This window comes from Primulina eburnea, chromosome 14, assembly GCF_022965805.1.
Source record: "Primulina eburnea isolate SZY01 chromosome 14, ASM2296580v1, whole genome shotgun sequence".
In the NCBI taxonomy this organism is placed as follows: Eukaryota; Viridiplantae; Streptophyta; class Magnoliopsida; order Lamiales; family Gesneriaceae; genus Primulina; species Primulina eburnea.
The window spans coordinates 21,543,406-21,562,752 of record NC_133114.1 but is presented as its reverse complement, the minus strand read 5'-3'; the positions used below and the strand labels follow the sequence as shown (position 1 = coordinate 21,562,752).

Sequence of the window (19,347 nt, the reverse complement as noted above, 5' to 3'; positions counted from 1 at the left end):
CGAATATAAATTTTTGGTCGGGAGTTGAGAAAAGAAGTGAATTCGGCAAAGTAACGAAATGGAAATAAAACGGTAAAAATAAAAAAGAAAACTCACATATTTATAACGAGAGTTAAGCAAACACAACTGCATGATCGAATACGATCACGCGACGTGAACTCAAATGGGCACAGACCCATGCTCTCGAGAATATGAACAAAAGCGTAATCGAGGTCGTCCACGTGTATATCGAATGACCAAAAATAGAAGTCACGCGTATCATGGTATAGTTCACACGGAATTTGATCCTTACCGTTCGTGGAATTTTGTTTTCGACACTTTAAATACGAGCCAAGCTGACACAGAAATGGGTAAATATGCGGGTTGTCTGTTACCCAAACACTTGGTCTAAACTTAATACTTCTTTTAGACCAACAGGGGGAAATGATATTGTTACCCCTGAAAAATCCTGCCCGACCCAAAGATGGTATAACCGACCAGGATCCCACATGTCCAACATGAGCTCAAATCTCCTCGGCTCGAGAATCACTCCTCGGTATGGCGAATGTGGAGGAGTTCAACACGACATGTCCGAACAGCCGACCTAAGTGGATCCTGACTTGAACTCAGGGAAATAAGGCGGTGGACAAAGTCCTCGCCATATAAAACTCTCGAAAAATCTTCTGTGACAAATAAATAATCATATAAAAATAAGGATATACCATACAAATTACAAAAAATTATGTCTCTTTTGAGGCGGTCTCACAAATCCTTATTCGTGAGATACGTCAACCCTAGTGATATTCACAATAGTAATATTTTTAGCATAAAAAGTAATACTTTTTCATGGATGACCCAAATAAGAAATCCGTCTCACAAAATACGACCCGTGAGACTGTCTCACACAATTTTTTGATATTACAAAAAACGCGATAAGATCATATCAAATCCCCTATTCAAGGTAACTAACCTCATTTAGATTTTTTCCCATAAAAAGCACACGTCTCACCCTATTCTATAAATATCATGTGTTACCCTTCATTAATTCATTTAGTCCTTGTTTTACACAAGAACTATACTATATTTGCATTGCTTATATTTGTTCTCCGGACTGACTTAAGTATGAGAGAGATTATGCCGAAAACACTTTCGGTGTCATCTAACGACTTTTCATCTAAGCAAGATTCAATTCGGTTCTTTCCCAACCTTGGGATTTGTACTTTGCCTGATATTATCATTTGGTTAATTTAGCTCGTCACACTAAATTCAAGATACAAGAATTTTTTAGCATGTAAAAATAGTTTACAATTTTTTTTTAAAAAATATGTTACAAATATTTTGTCATAGAAAACATCAACCTTTTTGTATATATCACGTAGTATTATAAAAACATTGATAAATAAATTAATCTATCGTTTATCTATTTGTTAAAGAATTCAATTGAAAATAGTTATCGTTAATTAAATAATCCTAATATGTGGACCCCACTACTTTTTTTGGTTATCATGAGTTCTTACATCGATTATTAATCGTTCCATTTATTTTTCTTCATTATAAAGCGGTAAAGCCTTCGATTTTCTTTCCTTCATCATTTCATTTTCAGAAATCGCTGACCGTTTCCTCTCAAAATTTACATCCATCCACGTTCATTCTCCAAACCGATATAAAAAATTCTGGGTCCTCAACTAATTGTGATTTCGATTCCATTCTTCGTATATTTTTCAAAATTATAGCAACGGGAAGAAGTGGAAGATGTATGGAGGAGGCGGCAGTGGGATTCAGAGCAAAAGGGACCTGGCCATAGAATACCAAGCTCAGATACAGACGTTGAGGCCAAGCATCCATGCAAGAAGGGCCAACATGACGGTGAAATTCCAAGATCTATATGAGTTCACGGTGGAAGGAAATGTTGATGATGTGAACGTATTAAATGAGGTGAGGGAGAAGGTGAGGCAACAGGGGAGGGTTTGGTGGGCTATGGAGGCCAGCAAAGGTGCTAATTGGTATTTGGAAACTCATGTTTCTTCGACCCTAAAATCTTCCCTCAAGTTTTCTTCGTTGGTGAATGCCATTACTCTTAAACGGCTGATTAGGAAAGGGATTCCGCCGAATTTAAGGCCTAAGGTTTGGTTTTCTTTGTCTGGTGCCGCTAAGAAGAAATCCACGGTTCCTGAGAGCTATTACAATGATTTGACTCGCGCTGTTGAGGATAAGATTACCCCCGCCACCAAGCAGATTGATCACGTGAGTATTTTTTTTGTTTTCTTTATGATCAGTTTTAGGATTGAATCGGCGCATTCGTTTGGATGCTTAATTTGTTGTTTCGAAGCATTGAAGTTTTGTTGGGAAATGATTGTTGTAGCTTAATGTTTTCTTAATTGGTTTGCATTTGTCCTTACTATTTGTTAACCTTAATTGATTTCCTTTTTGTTCTTTGTGCTATATAGGCTATGAATTAATCACCTATTTGTAGCATTCCGTACCGAAAATTGAAGATAATGAATGATGAATTGAGCTGCACAAGACATGCAATGAATTGGATTTCTTTGTTTGATTGTGTGATTAGAATCTTTGAAATCGCTTGGTTTTAGAAAAAAAATGTGTTGAATCGGTAAATATCTTTGAGAATATGATTTTTTGTTTCGTATTACTGGAACTGGTTACATTGGACAGTCAAAGATCAGATGGGTGTGTTCATCTGGTGGAAGAATGGAAGGATGATTCTTCTGGACATTCTTATTTTTTTTCTGACTTATGTGGCTCAGATTCCATGAAAAGCGTGTATTTCAATCTTGGAAGTCGTATGAATTGAATCTCTTAGGTTTGATGTTTGAGTTAAAGTTGCATAAGACTCACAAAGCTTGTCTCTCTGACAAAACTAAAAATGCCATCCATGCTCCTTCTATTCTTTAATTCACTCAATTTATGCATCTGTTTGTTTGAAAGTATCCTTGTTCTTTTATGCAATTAATCGCCTTGTGGTTTTTGACTTATGTAACATTATACCAATTTTACACTATTAGCTAGTTTTAAAAGTAGCTTGAAAATATTTCCTGATCCAACTCCATGGATGAGCTTCCATGAAAGGCTGAGGCAAGGATGAGCAGAGTTGAACATGTGCAGCACAAAGCATTTTATCTAAGTGAAATGCTGTTATTATTAGCTACCTATTAATGTAGGCTTTGGTTTCTTCTGTTTGCTTAGCTAGGTTTCCATTTCTTTTGAGGGTGACAGCTAGCCCAACAAAAGAGATTCCTGTCACCCATCATCTCTGCTCCATGAAAAATTGTTTTAAGCATGAGAGGAATCAAAAAACCAAATTTTGTGGTGAATTTTTTAGCGCACTGTTGAGATGTTCATACAAGTGACAGGCATGGAATTTTTTCCTTGCATTGTTACCCATTAAGCCAGGGCTTCTCTAATGAAACGCAAGCCCACTAGATAGGGTATATGCCACTTTACTTTAATGAGACTGGAAATATATAAGTTTCATTTCACAGCATCAAGAAATGAATCAAACACTTTCCTCATAAAGTTCTAATATGATATGTTGGTAGCTTATTATATTGATTTTGGATTTGTGATTTATCAAATGATAGTGGGCAGTATGTATCAAGAATATTGTCTGTAGAAAGCCATACTGAGTGTTAGTCACTGAGAAAAGTTACCCAGTTATAGGGTCATCGTGGTAATCTCTGCCTGGATATTTGGGGAATTCATCCCTACAGATTGGATTTCATAACTTTGTCTGCCACACACACAGTTGGAATGTGTCAGTTAGTGGCCAATAACTTCCCCTCGTTTCTTCATCTTACCAGCTGATTCGCTGAATATTGGCGTCAGTGCAACTGGATTTTGATTCTATTTTACCATTGAAACACTCCCAATATATTCCATAATTTAACTCAAATCCCTTTGATATCCAAAATGACCGGTAATTTGCCTTCACTTTCCGTGTTTCCAACGATATTCAAATTGAATTTGTTAGTCCATTGGGATTTGATGGTGATTTTTCATTCCATTTTCTGTTCTAACACCCACAGTACAATTCCATAATTTTACACAAAGCCTTTGGGTACTGATTAAGCCCCGTAAATTTAATTTGGTGTGTGATGTCTTTGGTCATTGACCATGAAGGATGCAAGATGCTGGCATGATGTGTTGATTGGTATCATTTATCTTCTTTTTCTTAATCTGGGTTTTCTTAAATTCTTTAAAGGCCTAAATATGTAACATATGATGGACTATTTATGGGAAAACATTCAATAAGGTTTTGATGCACCATATTGTTAAGATAAGTAGTTTTGAATTAATGAGAGCAAAGCACATGGCTTAGCTTAAAATTTTTTGTTTGCTTCCTTTTCTGAGTAACGCGAAATGCTAGGTTGTCGCCCTCTTTATGCGACGCGCTTCACCTACGCTCGGGTGTAGTGTCAAATGAGCTAAGCGCGCTGTAGCGGCGCCTGATTGCAGTGATATATAGGCAAGGGTTATCGCACATTACTGGACGAGAGCGAGTAAAAAAGCTAGTTCAGACTAGGATTAGGAAGATTATATTAGCCTCTTGGAACATAAGAACATTGATGGGCAAGTCAATAGAGTTAATTTATGTCATGCAAAAAAGGAAGGTAAATATAGCTTGAATTAGGAGAAGTTTTCAAACTTTTTTATTCAAGATCAGATAAAACTAGAAATTAAGTGGGAATAGCGGTGGACAAAGCTTATAGGGATGCAGTTGTTGCGGTTAGGAGGTTTGGAGATAGGATTTTGAGTATAACTGTAGCCGTAGAACTAGATATTGTTCATATTATTAGTGCGTATGCACCACAAGTGGGATTATATGATGAGATTGAGGAGTTTTGGGACTCTCTAGGAGATGTGGTTAGTAGAATCCCCAGTGAGGAAAAGATCTCTTTAGACGGAGATTTAAATGGCCATGTAGGTAAGGATAGAGTTGGGTATAAGAAGGTGCACGGAGGTCAAGGCTTTGGGGTTCAAAATAACATGGGGTTTCTATTCTAAACTTTGTTTTAGCTAGTGATCTTGGGATAACAAACATTTTGTATAAGAAAAGGGAGAGTCATTTAGTAACCTTTTGTAGTGGGCATAATATAAGTCAATTGATTACTTGTAAGGAAAGAAGATCTAAGCAGTAGTAAAATTTGTAAAGTCATACCAGGATAATGCTTGACAAGCCAACTTAGATTATTAATCTAAGATCTTTGCCTTAAGAGTCGAAACTGAGTAAACAAAGGTCAGATTAGGCCGAGAATCAAATGGTGGACTGTGAAGGGAGATGTTTGCCAAACTCTTAGCCTTAGGAATAAGATTTTAGGTAGTCCGTTATTCCTCGAAGGATGTGAGGTGTAAGGATAAGAGTGATACTTCTGATCTATTTGAACTCATGGCTAACCATATATACAGAGAGTAGGGCGAGGGAAGTACTTGGAGAGGCTAAAAGGAAGGGACGAAACGACAAGGGGACATGGTGCTGGAACAATGAGGTGCAACAAGCCATTAGAGAAAAGAAAATAAAGTTCAAGAACTGGCAGGAAGCTAGAGACCAAAGGTCGTATGAGCTGTATAAACAAGCTAAGATACTCAGCAGTAAAGCAGTAGGAGATGCTGAGAAGAGCTTAATGATTTTTACGATAGGCTAGGTACAAAAGAAGGAAAAAAGATATTTTTAAGATAGCGAAAGCTAGGAATCGGAACACTGATGACTTGAGCCATAGACTTGAGCCATGTCAGTTGTGTCAAGCATGAAGATGGTAGAGTTTTAATGCAAGATAAATCTATCCTAAATAGGTGGAGGGATTACTTTAAGAACTTACTCAATGAGACAACTACGGAAGAGTTAAGCGTGGTAAACATGAGGTTCAAGAAGTAAGTCATCTAGTGTTCCATCGTAGAGCTAGTGCTAAGGAAGTAACAGAGACACTGAAGATGATGAAACCGAGGAAGAGAGTTGGACCGGATGAGATACCAAGTGAGGTATAGAGGTGTTTAGGGGAATTTGGAATCCAATGGATGGCTAGGCCCTTTAATTGAATTCTAGATGCTAGGAAAATGCCAAAATCTTGGAGGCATAGTATTTTAGTACCAAATTATTAGAACAAAAGAGATACAAGAATGCTCAAACTATCGAAGGATTAAGCTTATGGTCAGAACTGGTGTGTGTTGTGTCGTAAGCATGGGGAAACACAAGATCATTTGTTTATTCCTGCAAGTTCACTCATGCGTTGTGGGCCAGGGCTTTGAAAGAGATGAGACTGGTTTGGGTTGTGCCGAAGACAACACAAGATTTGTTTACTACGGATCTGGGATATATGCTTGGCAAAAGAGGTAAAATTTTTTGGAAAGTAGTGATCCATGGAATTAGTTGGGCGGTTTGGTTGGAGAGAAATAGAAGAATTTTTGAAGAATTAGAAGAAACAGCGGAAGAATGTTGGGGAAAAATCAAGTTCACAACAGCGAACTGGATTCGGACAGATAAAAACTTTCAGGGATTGTCTACATCAGATATTTTGAGAGACCATATGTGTATTGTTAGAACTAACTAGTTTATGGCAGTGGATCACTAGTCCACTTCTTCTACTGTAAACTTCTCATATTAATAATATTATTATGTTTCTTAAAAAAAAAAGAGTATCACCATTCTATCAAATAACCAATTTGATTTTATGTCGGGTAGGTCTACAATGGAAGCTATTTTCTTTGATTAAACAAGTAATGAGAAATATAGAGAACAATAGAAGAGCCTGCGTATGGTATTAATCGACTTAGATAATGCCTATGATAGAGTGCCTATAGAATATGGTGGATACTTAGAAGGAAGCATGTGCCTCAATGCTACATTGAGATCATTAAAGATAGGTATAAAGATGTCGTAACTAGTGTTAGGTCTGTTAAACGGATGTCATGTGAATTTCTTGTGGCAGTAGGACTTCATGCTTTGGTTATAGATGAGCTGATGGGGACATATTCAGGATGATGTACCTTGGTGTATGTTGTTTGCAGATGATATTGTCCAGATAGACGAAACTAAAGAAGGCGTAAATAAAAAATTAGATAGAAGAAGTGAAGCTCGTGAGTGTAAAGATTTTAGAATTAGTCGCTTAAAAACAGAATATTTAGCTTGTAACTTTGTCGAGACCGAAGTGTGAAGCTTTTCGTTATTTAAAATCTATTATCCAAAAGACTGGGGACATTAGAGAGGATATAGACCATGGGATTAAAGAATGGTGGATGAAATAGAGGATGACATCAAGAGTTTTATGCGATAGAAGATAGAAGAATGTCTGCGAGATTGAAAGGAAAATGTTACAAGACTATTGTTCGACCTGCTATGTTTTATGGCTCGGACTACATATGCATAAAATGATGATAGCAGAGATGTTTATGTTAAGATGGATGTGTGGAAAAATGCGCAAGGATAGAATTTGGAACGAAAGAATTATGAGCTATTAAGGTGTAGCCCCAATAGAGGATAAGAATAGGGAGAGACGTCTAACATGGTTTGTTCATGTAAAAAGGAAACCAACACGGCTCCAATCTGACATATCTTAGATAGACTGGTCAATGGAAGGAGAAGGAGAAGGAGAGGTAGACTATTGAAAACTTCGATAAAGGTGGTCAAGAAGGATATCTAAGATCTTGATTTAAGAGATGACATATGGGAAAATCGCTTAATTTTGAGAACTAATATCCATGTAGGCGATCTTGCAACTAGCGGGGATGTGCTATATAGTAATGATTATGATGATTTGCATCCTTTTCTGCAAGTCTTGCGAAATATATGGGTTTAAGATGAATTGACTCAAAAAAATTTATTGGTTGTGATTTGAATATAAAAACTTGAGACATTGCTTTTCAGTGATCGGGATCTTAGTGCATTTATCAAATATCCTGATATTTCATTTATTTTGTTAATTTATTCTCATAGTAGTTTCTTTTATAATAACATGAGTGCAGGACCTACCACGAACTTTCCCGGGTCACCCGTGGTTGGACACTCTGGAGGGGCATGCTGCTCTTAGGCGTGTTCTTGTTGGGTATTCTTTTCGTGATTCTGATGTCGGCTATTGTCAGGTGGATTCTTTCTTCTTCCTTTTATCTTTTACTTGCAATAATATATTTTACCTAACTTTTTTGTTTGTGTGTGTTGCTATTTCAAGTTTCAACTTTAATAAATGCAGGGTTTAAATTATGTTGCGGCTTTGTTGTTACTTGTGATGAAAACTGAAGAAGAAGCTTTCTGGATGCTTGCTGTTTTGTTAGAAAATGTATTAGTTAATGATTGTTACACAAATAACTTGTCTGGGTGCCATGTGGAACAAAGAGTGTTTAAAGATATGCTGACCAAAAAATGTCCAAGGTTGTCTCTTACTTTCATTTGATTGATATGTATATCCAGCATGGCCTTCTTTGCAATTTGTTAATAGTTTATTATATTTGAGGAAGATTAAACAATTGGTGCAGGATATCTACTCATTTGGAAGCTTTGGAGTTTGATGTTTCTCTAGTATGCACAGAGTGGTTTTTATGCCTATATTCTAAAAGCTTGCCCTCGGAGGTTATACCTATCTATACTTCCATCTCATATATTATTGGCTTATTGAACCGTATCGCTCCCGATTAACTATTTCTTCGTTTCAGACAACTCTACGTGTATGGGACGTTCTTTTCTATGAAGGGGCAAAGATTTTATTCAACGTAGCATTGGCAATTTTCAAGGTGCCATATTTACATAATCCATAAATGAATGAGCTAGCTTTGTTTTATTATTGATCAAAGATCAGTTTGCTTTTTTCATTCGATAATAAATTCAGATGAATGAAGATGAGTTGATTTTGACTCATCACGTAGGCGAAGTGATCAATGTTATACAGAGAACTACACATAATCTCTTTGATCCTGATGAATTATTAACGGTAATATTTTTCTCGCTGTGGCGTGGTTTACTCCGTGAAGTTAGTTTTCTGCTGCTATTGTTTGTAAAATAACCGTCTAAATGACAAAGAAATTTTCTCGATAACGATAGGCTGCATTTGACATGATGGGTTTTATGACAACTACCAATATATCAAAGCAAAGGAAAAAACAGGAGCCAGCAGTGATGGCTGAGCTTGATCAGAGGGTAAGACGACTAAATTCTCTTAACGGTGATGATAAATAGTCAGACTTCTTATCTCCAGTCGAATAGGATGCCTTGTTTTGTAGCAGAAAGAATTGTTTAAGTTACAACAGGAAAGGGAGATTCAAGCGGTTTGGATAGATGAGATTCATGTTCTATTGTAAATTTATGTGTTGGGAAAAATGCATTTTGGATAGCTGCAGTAACTTGGCTGCGGCTTTATTGTAAGATGATACAAGTGAAAGGGAAATTGCATGGCGCCTGTTCACCATGCATCCTCAGAAAGATGAAATATACCTTTAACATGAGTTTATAATCATTTTATGTATTAGAGTAATAATAATAGTAATATTAACTTTCTTACTATTTTTTGTCTTTTTTTACTTGTTACATTTCATACCTTCCATTTTTCAAATACATTTCTCTTCTCTGTCGCCTCGCCCTATGGTTTAAAATTAGATGAGTTGATTGGCTTGCAACATTATAGTTATGATGAAGCCGGATTAGAGTTTTCCAACAAAACACAGTTTTCAAATTTGATGGCCCAAGCAAAGCAGGTTTTCTATACTAGAATTGATCATGTCAGAACAAAATATAAATTTATGAAAAATCAATATCAAGCAAATAATAAGTTAATTAATGTTTTTTCTTACTTAAAAAAAAAAAAACTTGTAATCGACGGGGTTCAACTATAATTTCATGGGTTTTTTTTTTAAAAAAAAATACTCAAGTTAATACACATTATGGGTATATAATGCAGTTTATGAGCAGACTATCAATAAATAATAGTGCAAGTACAAGCTTACATGATAAAAGATTAATAAAATAAAGTAAAAAAAAAATTAACAAACTAATGTGTCACGCCATTGGAAAAAAAAAAGAAAGTCACGCCATCTCCAATGGCGTGACTTGCTAAATTATTTTTTTTAAAAAAAGCAAGTCACGCCATCTGCTTAATTTTAATTTTTTTTTTAAATATGTCACGCCTAGTAAATAGGCGTGACTTGTTGAATTTTTTTTAAAATAATTGTTGGACGTTTGCGGTAAAGAACTGTGGCATGTGAAATACTGACAACCCTGTACTCAATAATGCATAGGTGGTAATGTTATTATAGGACATCACACCGTAAAATATAGTATCATTGCATTTATATTTAATGAAATGTAAACACATGACAATGTCCCATCGTGTCAAGTACATCACGAATGATTCGCACAGAATGTGTAGGTGTATGTGTCCATGTGAATACATTTTTCCATCTGTATGCACATTAAATTCGTAATACTATAAATTTGTGACTTGCTTTTTTTAAACAAAAATTTAAGGCAAGTCACGCCTCTTGACTTGCTTTTTTTCTAAAAAAATTAAAGGCAAGTGAAGAGACGTGACACCTTAGTTTGTTAATTTTTTTTTATGTAATTTTATTAAATTTTTAACAATTTTGTTGTAAACGATGAAAAAGCCCGATGTTGTTAGTCTGTCTCCGGCCTATGATGGAAGACAAAATCAAAAACTACTTCAATTGTTCCACTTGCACGGAAATTAGTTCTCTCTCTTCTCAGGCCCATGGACAAGCAATTGGAAAGTTCATTCATCCTTGATTTATGTTCTTGAAAATACCGCTTGGTTTATGTGATACGATAAATGAATGATATGTAACAAGAGTGATATGAAAATAACATATATGATAAAAAAATATATTGAGATAAATTCTTTGATGCTTGATGTGATTTTAAAATATTATATTAAATTTGGATATTTTCATATAATGACCAAGATGCCCCCACAACCATTTTTTATTTTTCTTATTTCTCCTCTTTTTGAAAATTAAAACAAAATTTTGTTAAAAATAAATCATAATTTTAGGGAAAAAATTAATTACCCACAATTTCAATGCATTTCCCCAAAAAAATATAATAACTTGCCAAAACGAAACATATCCGAATTGTTCTGTAAGCCAACACCATTAATGCTGGTTAACCTTCCCAAAAGTTTGTGCTTGTCTCGATTGCTCTTCGCTATTGCTAAACTTGGAAAGAAATTGACAAAATATTTTATCAAAGAAACATTCAACTGCCCATTGACAAGAAACGAGTTTCATTTTTAGGTTCATATTTCATTTGTCGAAGAGATCAGAAATCAAAGTAAAATGCAACATTTTTTTTTTGTTTTCTATTTATTTGTGAAAAGGGTAGATAAATAATTTAATGGTTTCATCAGTAATACTGTTCAATTTATGATAGAGAATCACTTCTTTTGAAAGAGACAAGAAGTCAAGGAGATTGTGTATAAATTGCGTGAAGTGCGGGCTTAATTCCGGCTTGTTCCTAAAAAGTAAAAATTCAACCGAAAAAGGATGACCATTGATTGTACATATATTTTTTCATTTATCACTTGAACCAATCTTATATAGTTTCCGAAGGCAACAAGAGATGAACTTGTACTAAGTATTCTTATTTCAGTTGTGGAGAGCAAATTGTATTTATATTCCCCTGTCGTGCAACATTAAAAATGTGTGAAACCCCTTATTTTTTATGTTGTGAAAAATGAAGGCGTTTTTATGAAACAAAATAAAAGATGAATGGGTAATACTTGTTTATTTTTTCGTATCATGTAGATATAAATTATGGCCATTTATGAGCCAAAATTTCCCAAAACTCTCCAAATAGCGTCATGCTTTGGCTCGTAGATGTATGACCCTTGGGAGAAATGTAGAATTTGTGGAAAAATGTTGTACACTGTGAAACGCTTATCGTGCTAGCTAAAAGTATGTCTAATTACCGAAAAATAGGGTGATACTTTGTGTTCTGTATATGTGCTTGAACAGAGGAAGAGCTATCATTCTTAAAGTGTCAACGCCAAGAGAGCAATGCAAATACAACTCATCCTTTGGTTCCTTATACATGCGACATCTAGTATGAATTTAGCAGTATAGTCCCATAAACCATTTACAATGCGTCGATGCAGCTTCCTACTTAGAATAGATGAGGTTGTTGTGAAACCAAGAAAAAGGTTTTGAAAAGCAAAATAAAACAAAGCGGAATCAAATAATGACGGATTATTGAGGACGTCGAAGATTGATGTTATCTCCAATTAATGTTTCGTCAGGGCCGTGGCTGCAAAAAATACACGGGTTAGCTAGTGAACATAAAACATCTAGAGTTAATCAAAGTGGAGTGATGAAATTTGGAAGGACATCAAGCAGAGGTACCCAAAGCGGTAAAAAAATGACTTGTTACCTGAGGTAACTTAAAGCAGACATCCTGTAGAGGCAAGTGAAAACCAATATGTGCAGGCCAATGGTATAGAAAAATACGAAGGTTCTCGCATACCTGCAATAAAACAACGTCGTTGCGTATATATTCAAACAAGGTCATGGTTCGAAAAACTGTTTTATGCACATTTATTAAAGGCACAAGATGCACAAAGAAGAGAGAAAAATATTGCCCCTTGCAAGGAGGTATTTAGTATGGTGATGGTGAAGGAGTTAAAAGAAATTAAAGACAAAACCAAGAGCCGTATCTGTGCAAAAGGGGAAGTGTCTAATTGAAGACAAAACCAAGAGCCGTATCTGTGCAAAAGGGGAAGTGTCTAATTGAGATAACATCCCCAGCAGCCACGGGAAGGAGTGGGTGCCAAAGTAATCCAAACAGTGAAACGTTAGGGTAACTCTCCAAGCCAAGGGCTAGGAAGGGGTGAACGGGTATAGACACTTACGAGGCCATCTCAATTTCTACAATGGTAAATGAACCAACAGAAATAACCATCAATATAAAATTTTGAGTCTGCAGAGGGATATTCTATACAAGGAAAATATACCATGAGTTCATGATGTCACGGCTGCCCCGCTCAGTGGTAATACTATCCGCTTTGGCCCATAGGTCTCACAACATTAAAAAACGTTACTAGCAGTTGACACATGCCCACTTAATGCTTAAATTTAAGAAATTTCCGGACATTACACACGATTTCTCTCTCCACCACAAAATGGCTTCCGATGCGATATAACGTTAGTTAGGTCATAAGTCAGCCAGCTGTTTCCAAAGACATGTGAGAGGTTACAGATGGTGCCATCACAATATCCTTGACACTGCTGATGGCATACATATTTTTCAAATCCCTATCCGGTCAAACCTATTTCTACACAAATGTGAACAAACCCTATTGAAGTGCAGACTTGCAAGCCCTCGAGAATGACCAAGTGTTCTACAGCTAACTTAGTGCAGGAGAGAAGTAAATGCATGGTGAACTTTAGGTGACATTGGGAGAGTCTCGATAGTTTTTATGCAGCAAACAGACTCAAGCATTACCACCAAAACCCCACAAGTATAGACCTTAAACCAGTTTTAAGTGAGAGAGGACAGGGGTGGGGGATTATAGCGCCAAAGAAGGGATGTCGAAGAGTCCCATGTAAGCCAAAGGATGAAAGGGAAGGATGAAAGGGTGAGGAACACAACGTAACAATGTGGTAGCATACAAGCAAAATGATTTTGTGGAAGTGGACGAGAAACTTTACATCATTAGAAACTTTCGATAGGAACTAGAAGCTAGGGATAACAGACAAGATGTGTGCCTTGAGGAAGAGTGGCCAAAGGGGTTAATGAGACGCTAGCATCAGGATATTACCTCACGTTGCATCGAATAGTCCTTATTCATTATCACATGTGGGATCCCAAAAACAAATATGGACACGACATACAAGAATAAATATGAGTTGTTCGATAATACCCTAAGGGTAGGGTGAACTCAACCAGCCAAAGAGGTGGCATTTAAAAGAATATGATGAACATGAGTGGCGGTCACATGGTGAACACGTTACAAAAATAGTTAGCACATTTCTACTTCCATGAGATATAGCATTATTGAAAGTATTGAATTAAAATTCAAAACTAATTTTAGACTTTTAAGCTTCAATATTAACACATGATTTTACATTCTTTGGATGCCTCTTTAAATTAAAATTATATTCATTTCTATAAATTTTGAAATTTTTAGAGAGCATAGAAGGATATTCAAAATGAACATATCCTACAATCAAGTCAAGCCATTTGCTTTTATGTTCTTCATGGATGAGAGACTTCAAACCATTTTTTCCATATTTTAGGTACCCAAATTTTAATGTGGTGAAAATTTTAACATTGTTGCACTGCTCTTTGGATAAATATTATTCGAACCTACAACGGATTGCGTAATTTTAGCCATTAAATGCAGCATATGATAGGATGCATGTCAACACCACTTCTGAAACTGAAACCATGTACAAAATCCAGCTGTACTCATTTGCATATCATAGACCAAACTCAATTTCTCTTATGCTATGTTTCAGATTTTCAAATTTTCAACCCGGATATGTTGTGTAAGTTAGAAATTTTGTATTCCATATTTGCTTCGAACATATTTTTGTTTATATTTTAAAAATATTTGAAATGACAGCCATTGATTTAATTATAAAAAACGAGTTCTGTAAACATTCTATATTTATCTTAAAAAAAAAAAATTCCCCTTGCCTGTAATTATATATACAAATTATTGATCAAAGGATTTAATTTTTTTTAACAATCTTATTTCATTGATTTTTTGACAATTCTCACATAATAAACTTTAATAATATTGTAATGCCAACGATTGACAAAAAGCAATAGATTAAGCACAATAAGATAAAATAGGATCTGAGAGTTGAGAATCATACTTGTTACCAAGAAGAAACCGTCCACTGCTGAGCGTGATTTTATCTCTTAGCCCCAGCTCCCTGTATCTTAGTTCTTTTTCCTATTTTTAATCAACCAAGAAATAAAGATGGGCTGAGTTCTGGACATCACCGTCTAAACAAATAGTGCAATGCTAACTTCAAACAAGCTTTAAACATGCAAAGGAGAGTTACAAGCTAAAAAATGTGATTCTTGGTGCGAGGCAGGATTCTGAGAAAAGTAAAGCTCACTGGAAGCAAAACACTTAAGATGGACACATAAAAGCTTTAGTAGGACATAATTACACCCAAACTGAAAGCATTATATCCAAAGAAATAAAGGACAATTTCTAAATTACAGCTGCGAATCTAGAACCATAATGCCTCACATTATCATCTGCAAGAGATGTAAATAGAATGATAAACTTCAATTGAACATTTTAAGAACCAGAAAACTAGGATAGTAAAATGTCAAACGATAATTGATAAGAGTCAAATCACTTGACAAAGAAAAGTTGTAATAAAGCAGTGAAGAAAAATTCCAATCAGTAAACAATTGATATTGATATAGAAGATCATCCACCTTCCTTGAAAATGCTGCAAATGGATTTATATCATCCTCATAAATTTTTTTGTACTTGGATTCCACATCAGAGCTGAAGCCGCTTTCTATGTCTTCTGCTTGCTGAAAATAATGAAGCAGATATGTTAAACCAAACACAGAGGGAGTAGATATTCACACTACCATCTGAAATTAGGTACACCTTCTTTGATCCTCTGGATATAATTTTCTCTGAATTATAATCCTGAACATAACGAATTTTCCCATACAGTTTCACATTATCAGCTTTGGTTTTTTCAAGTTCAGCAGTTAAAATTCCGATCTTCTCCTTCAGTTGTCTTATTTCCTGGAAGAATTTCAAATTTGGGCACCATTATAAAGAAGACAGATTTGAAAATGGAGAAAGATTAGCCATATTAAATCTTGGCACTGTGCAAGAAAAGGGGTGTTAGCAGACCTCTTCAGTCTCCCGTAAACGAGCACGAAAACGATCGCGTTGATTGCAGATCACCTTAAGCATGGAGCTTTGATCTACATCTGCTGGAGGACGCCTTTGTTCAGCATTCTGTATCAGGAAATGTACGGTCATCATATTCTCCCATTTTCATGTGTTTTCCAATAGTCTAGATTTATTTTAATCAATCCAAAACATTGAACAATTTTATTGAATATAGTTTGAGATTTTCTGATTTTCACATGGTACAAGAGCCAGTCAATAATTTCATGATCTAAATTATATATTTTCCTCTTCTCTCTAGAAACTCACATCTCCTAAAATAGCTAAACATGTCAGACTTCGAGACTCCCCGCCTTTTTAACAATATAACATAATGATCCAAACTTTCTCCAACCGCATCCAAATTTTGAAATCTGATCGCGCCCGTGATTACTTTAATTCTGTTCTTGGTTCATATCTTCAAAGGTAGGGTATTGTTTACCAAAGCTCGTGTTCATACCCCCACCGAAAAATGGAGTCTCCGGGCAGAAAAATTGTCACTTACTTGAGGTGGCCAGATCCATAATGTTTGCTTGCAATGTTCCAAGTCACTATGGACCGAAACAATCTCCAATGACATGGTTTGAAAGATTCATCAGATTTGTTAAAGGCCAGGGCTAAGTTCAAGGGCTGTCTGATCATTCGTTTCACAAAAAGATCCAATATAGAAACGATCTTTGTATGGTTTGTCTACGTTGACAACATATTATTGACAGGAGATGATTTGAAAGAGATAGGCATATGGAAGAAAAGCTTGGCAAGAAAAAACCAAGATAAGATATCAAAGGCCAGTTAAAGTACTTTCTTGAAATGTTAGACGAACTATTGTCAATACTTTTTAAATGAGAATCTGAGAGTCTTGAAAATAACACAAACTTACATCAACTAGGTCAATGCCTCCGGACTCTGTTAAGTCCCATTCATCAAACAACATGCCTTTCTTATCATTGGAATTGTATCCCTACATATCACAATTCATAGATTGAAACAGTTAGTGGAAAGAAAATCATTTTCATATCAACTGGATATAAATCACTCATAAAACTGAACCTAAATTTTAAAGAGTAAGCATATAACACATCGTTACCTATGAAGTCTGAACTCAAGAAAAGGAAGACAAACATTAATATGAATGAACCTTTGATATATCATCTTCGAGTTTCTGGATTAGTTTTTGCTGGTCATTGATCTTTGACGTCTGTTCGCTGATCTTAACTTCAGCAGCTTCCAGCAAGGATGACGTCTCAGCCAGCTTGACCTAAGTGGAGTTGCAAGATAATTTATATCAATGTTAATATTAATATTATATTAAATATTAAAATGTCCAAGACAGAAATATGATTAATCATCTAGAATATTTTTCTTCGCGTTACATCTCACTCTTCATTAACATCGGAGTCATTAGCAGCAAGTGCCAACGCTCTCATGGAAAATCAATTGCTGCAGGATATGGTACCTTCAATTGTGTCAGTTCATGCTCCATTTTCCGATTCTTGTCAAGAAGCAAAGACTCCAGTTTGCTCGGTGCTTCCCCACTCGTAGCCACCTCCCAATCCTCAGCTTCGATTGAATTATAGCCAACTGCCTATACACTCGTACAATGCGTTGTCAATCAAACAACACATAAAGCACTAGCTGGTGATATGCCATCAGTTTTTCAATAATTTTTGTTGGGAAAGGTTTGTCAAATTTATTTATTGTTGTAAATGAGCCCATTCTTATATACAAAAACTTTTTTAGATTCCGCTTTATACCGTAACTCCAATTGCCTTTTCCACCTTTTCTTACACACATCTTTCATGTGTTAGAAGACATAATTACAATGTGTTTTTAATAATTACAATGTGTTTTAAAGGGAAACTAGGGGCTACAATGAGAATAGAAGATGTAAAAGGTAACAAACTAACAGAATCAAAACAATTGTCATCATCACCATCATTCTAAGGCATCCAATTGCACGTACAAGGACAAAGATTCCATAGATATCTTACATTTGAAAAGGTAACAATTTACAAGATGATTGAAATTTGAATTAAAAGATAGGATAACTAACTCTTGAATTCTAGGCAACAATCGTGAATGCCACCCCTTAATTAAATCAATGTTATATCAAGAGTCCAACCAACAAATTTGTAGTTGTGGCCTAGTGGGATATGTAACAGTGATCAGTAAAACACTCTTTAATCAATTAATTATATTTTCATTTTTGCACCTTTTATCTACATACCCATACTTTTGTACAAATAAAAAATTGAAATTGCTAGATGCCACATGTAATGTGGTTGCACAATGGTTGACAATTATGAATTCCATTTTTCTAGAAATGGTAATCTCTAAAATTATTAGTGATCAATTAGCTATATAATAAGAAAGGATATTGATTTACTTGCTCGAGACCTATGTTCATGAACTGTCATAACACATTGCTTAGCAAAAATGTAGGGTAACTAGGGTCATCTACATACTTAACTAGGTACTCGTGAGATTAGTTTCTTGAATAACCTAAATATTCTAAATGATTCCCACTAGCTGTAGAGAAATTATATTTACTATCGCGCATCATTAATCCTTATGAACCAATAAGCTATTACAACCTTATTCGATAAGCATTGTACTACGGCTTGTTTTCTGACTACGCAAAAGCCACAAGGTAGCACGATCAAAGTACTTGTACGACGCATAGAAATTTATGCATGATTAGGGATTGGAAGCTCAAAACGTGCGTGAATGTTACATTCTCAAGGAAGAGTCCAGAAGATATGAGCCACAGGTGTACAAGAGGTTTACGTGAAACTGTTTCAAACAGCAACATTCAGATTGAAGCATTTTCATATTTTTATGCAGATCGGAAATTATATAGGTTAGGTTTGGTTTGTTTTCGGTCATAGATTTCTAGATTAGGATTTATCGGTCCGTGGTTTTCATTTTGAATAAAGATAGGGTGGTATTTGATTTAATAAGGAGTCTCAAGTCTCGTGTATTTATTGTTTTGACGTGAAGTAATAAATCAATCTGAATTTTAACAAAAAGACTTGCAAAAGATCGGAGATGAACTTACATTCCTCAAAATAGGGCGTAGATCTAACAAGAAAGAATACCAGCCTGGCTTTAAGGATTTTACTCAGCAATGTCCCTTAAAAAGATCCCAAACTAAGCTACTGAACAAATTGGTACAAGAGACAGGCGTTATGCGTGAAACATCGGAGCTACAGAAACATTTCGAGGCTTTCATAAAAATGTATTTGGACGACAGAAAGGTGCAGGAACAGAACCAGCGGTAACTTTGTGGACGGTTGGAGACACTCACTTAATATTGCAATCGTGTGCTCAAAAACCATTGGTAATCGCGAGCATAGCAACATTATCTAGGACCCCCACGACAACAGGCGTGGAGATGGTGACATTGGGATTCCAATTCGATTTTTCCAAAATTTTCAAATTGAATTTTCTAGAATTTGATGGCCTCTCAGATCCCTTGGGTTGGTTC

General features: G+C 35.5%; 2 protein-coding genes across 4 annotated transcripts in view; one reads left to right on the top strand and one right to left on the bottom strand.

The window, feature by feature from the left end:
• Positions 1-1,521: 1,521 nt before the first annotated feature.
• On the top strand, positions 1,522-9,388 carry LOC140811844 (uncharacterized). Of its 2 annotated transcripts, none has more exons than XR_012113549.1 (7): positions 1,522-2,223; positions 7,954-8,070; positions 8,178-8,356; positions 8,461-8,554; positions 8,638-8,715; positions 8,848-8,912; positions 9,023-9,146. XR_012113549.1 is itself a non-coding variant. In XM_073169945.1 (7 exons), exons 1-7 carry the CDS (start codon positions 1,732-1,734, stop codon positions 9,155-9,157), a joined length of 1,197 nt encoding a protein of 398 aa, XP_073026046.1. In that variant the 5' UTR covers positions 1,522-1,731; the 3' UTR covers positions 9,158-9,388. The 2 variants fall into 2 exon arrangements, 1 of the variants encoding a protein (XP_073026046.1); XM_073169945.1 differs by having other exon boundaries at positions 8,811-8,912; positions 9,023-9,388.
• A 2,547-nt stretch (positions 9,389-11,935) lies between these two features.
• Positions 11,936-19,347, bottom strand: part of LOC140811547 (protein CASP) — a 32,590-nt gene continuing 25,178 nt past the window's right edge. For both annotated transcript variants that reach the window (XM_073169488.1, XM_073169489.1), the window contains exons 12-20: positions 17,317-17,445; positions 16,999-17,118; positions 16,741-16,821; positions 15,822-15,929; positions 15,567-15,710; positions 15,386-15,487; positions 14,806-14,885; positions 12,356-12,448; positions 11,936-12,232 (exon numbers count right to left, since the gene is read on the bottom strand). In XM_073169488.1, coding sequence (XP_073025589.1) covers positions 12,175-12,232; positions 12,356-12,448; positions 14,806-14,885; positions 15,386-15,487; positions 15,567-15,710; positions 15,822-15,929; positions 16,741-16,821; positions 16,999-17,118; positions 17,317-17,445 — 915 coding nt within the window. In that variant the 3' untranslated portion in view covers positions 11,936-12,174. The remainder of the gene's footprint in view (positions 12,233-12,355; positions 12,449-14,805; positions 14,886-15,385; positions 15,488-15,566; positions 15,711-15,821; positions 15,930-16,740; positions 16,822-16,998; positions 17,119-17,316; positions 17,446-19,347) is intronic.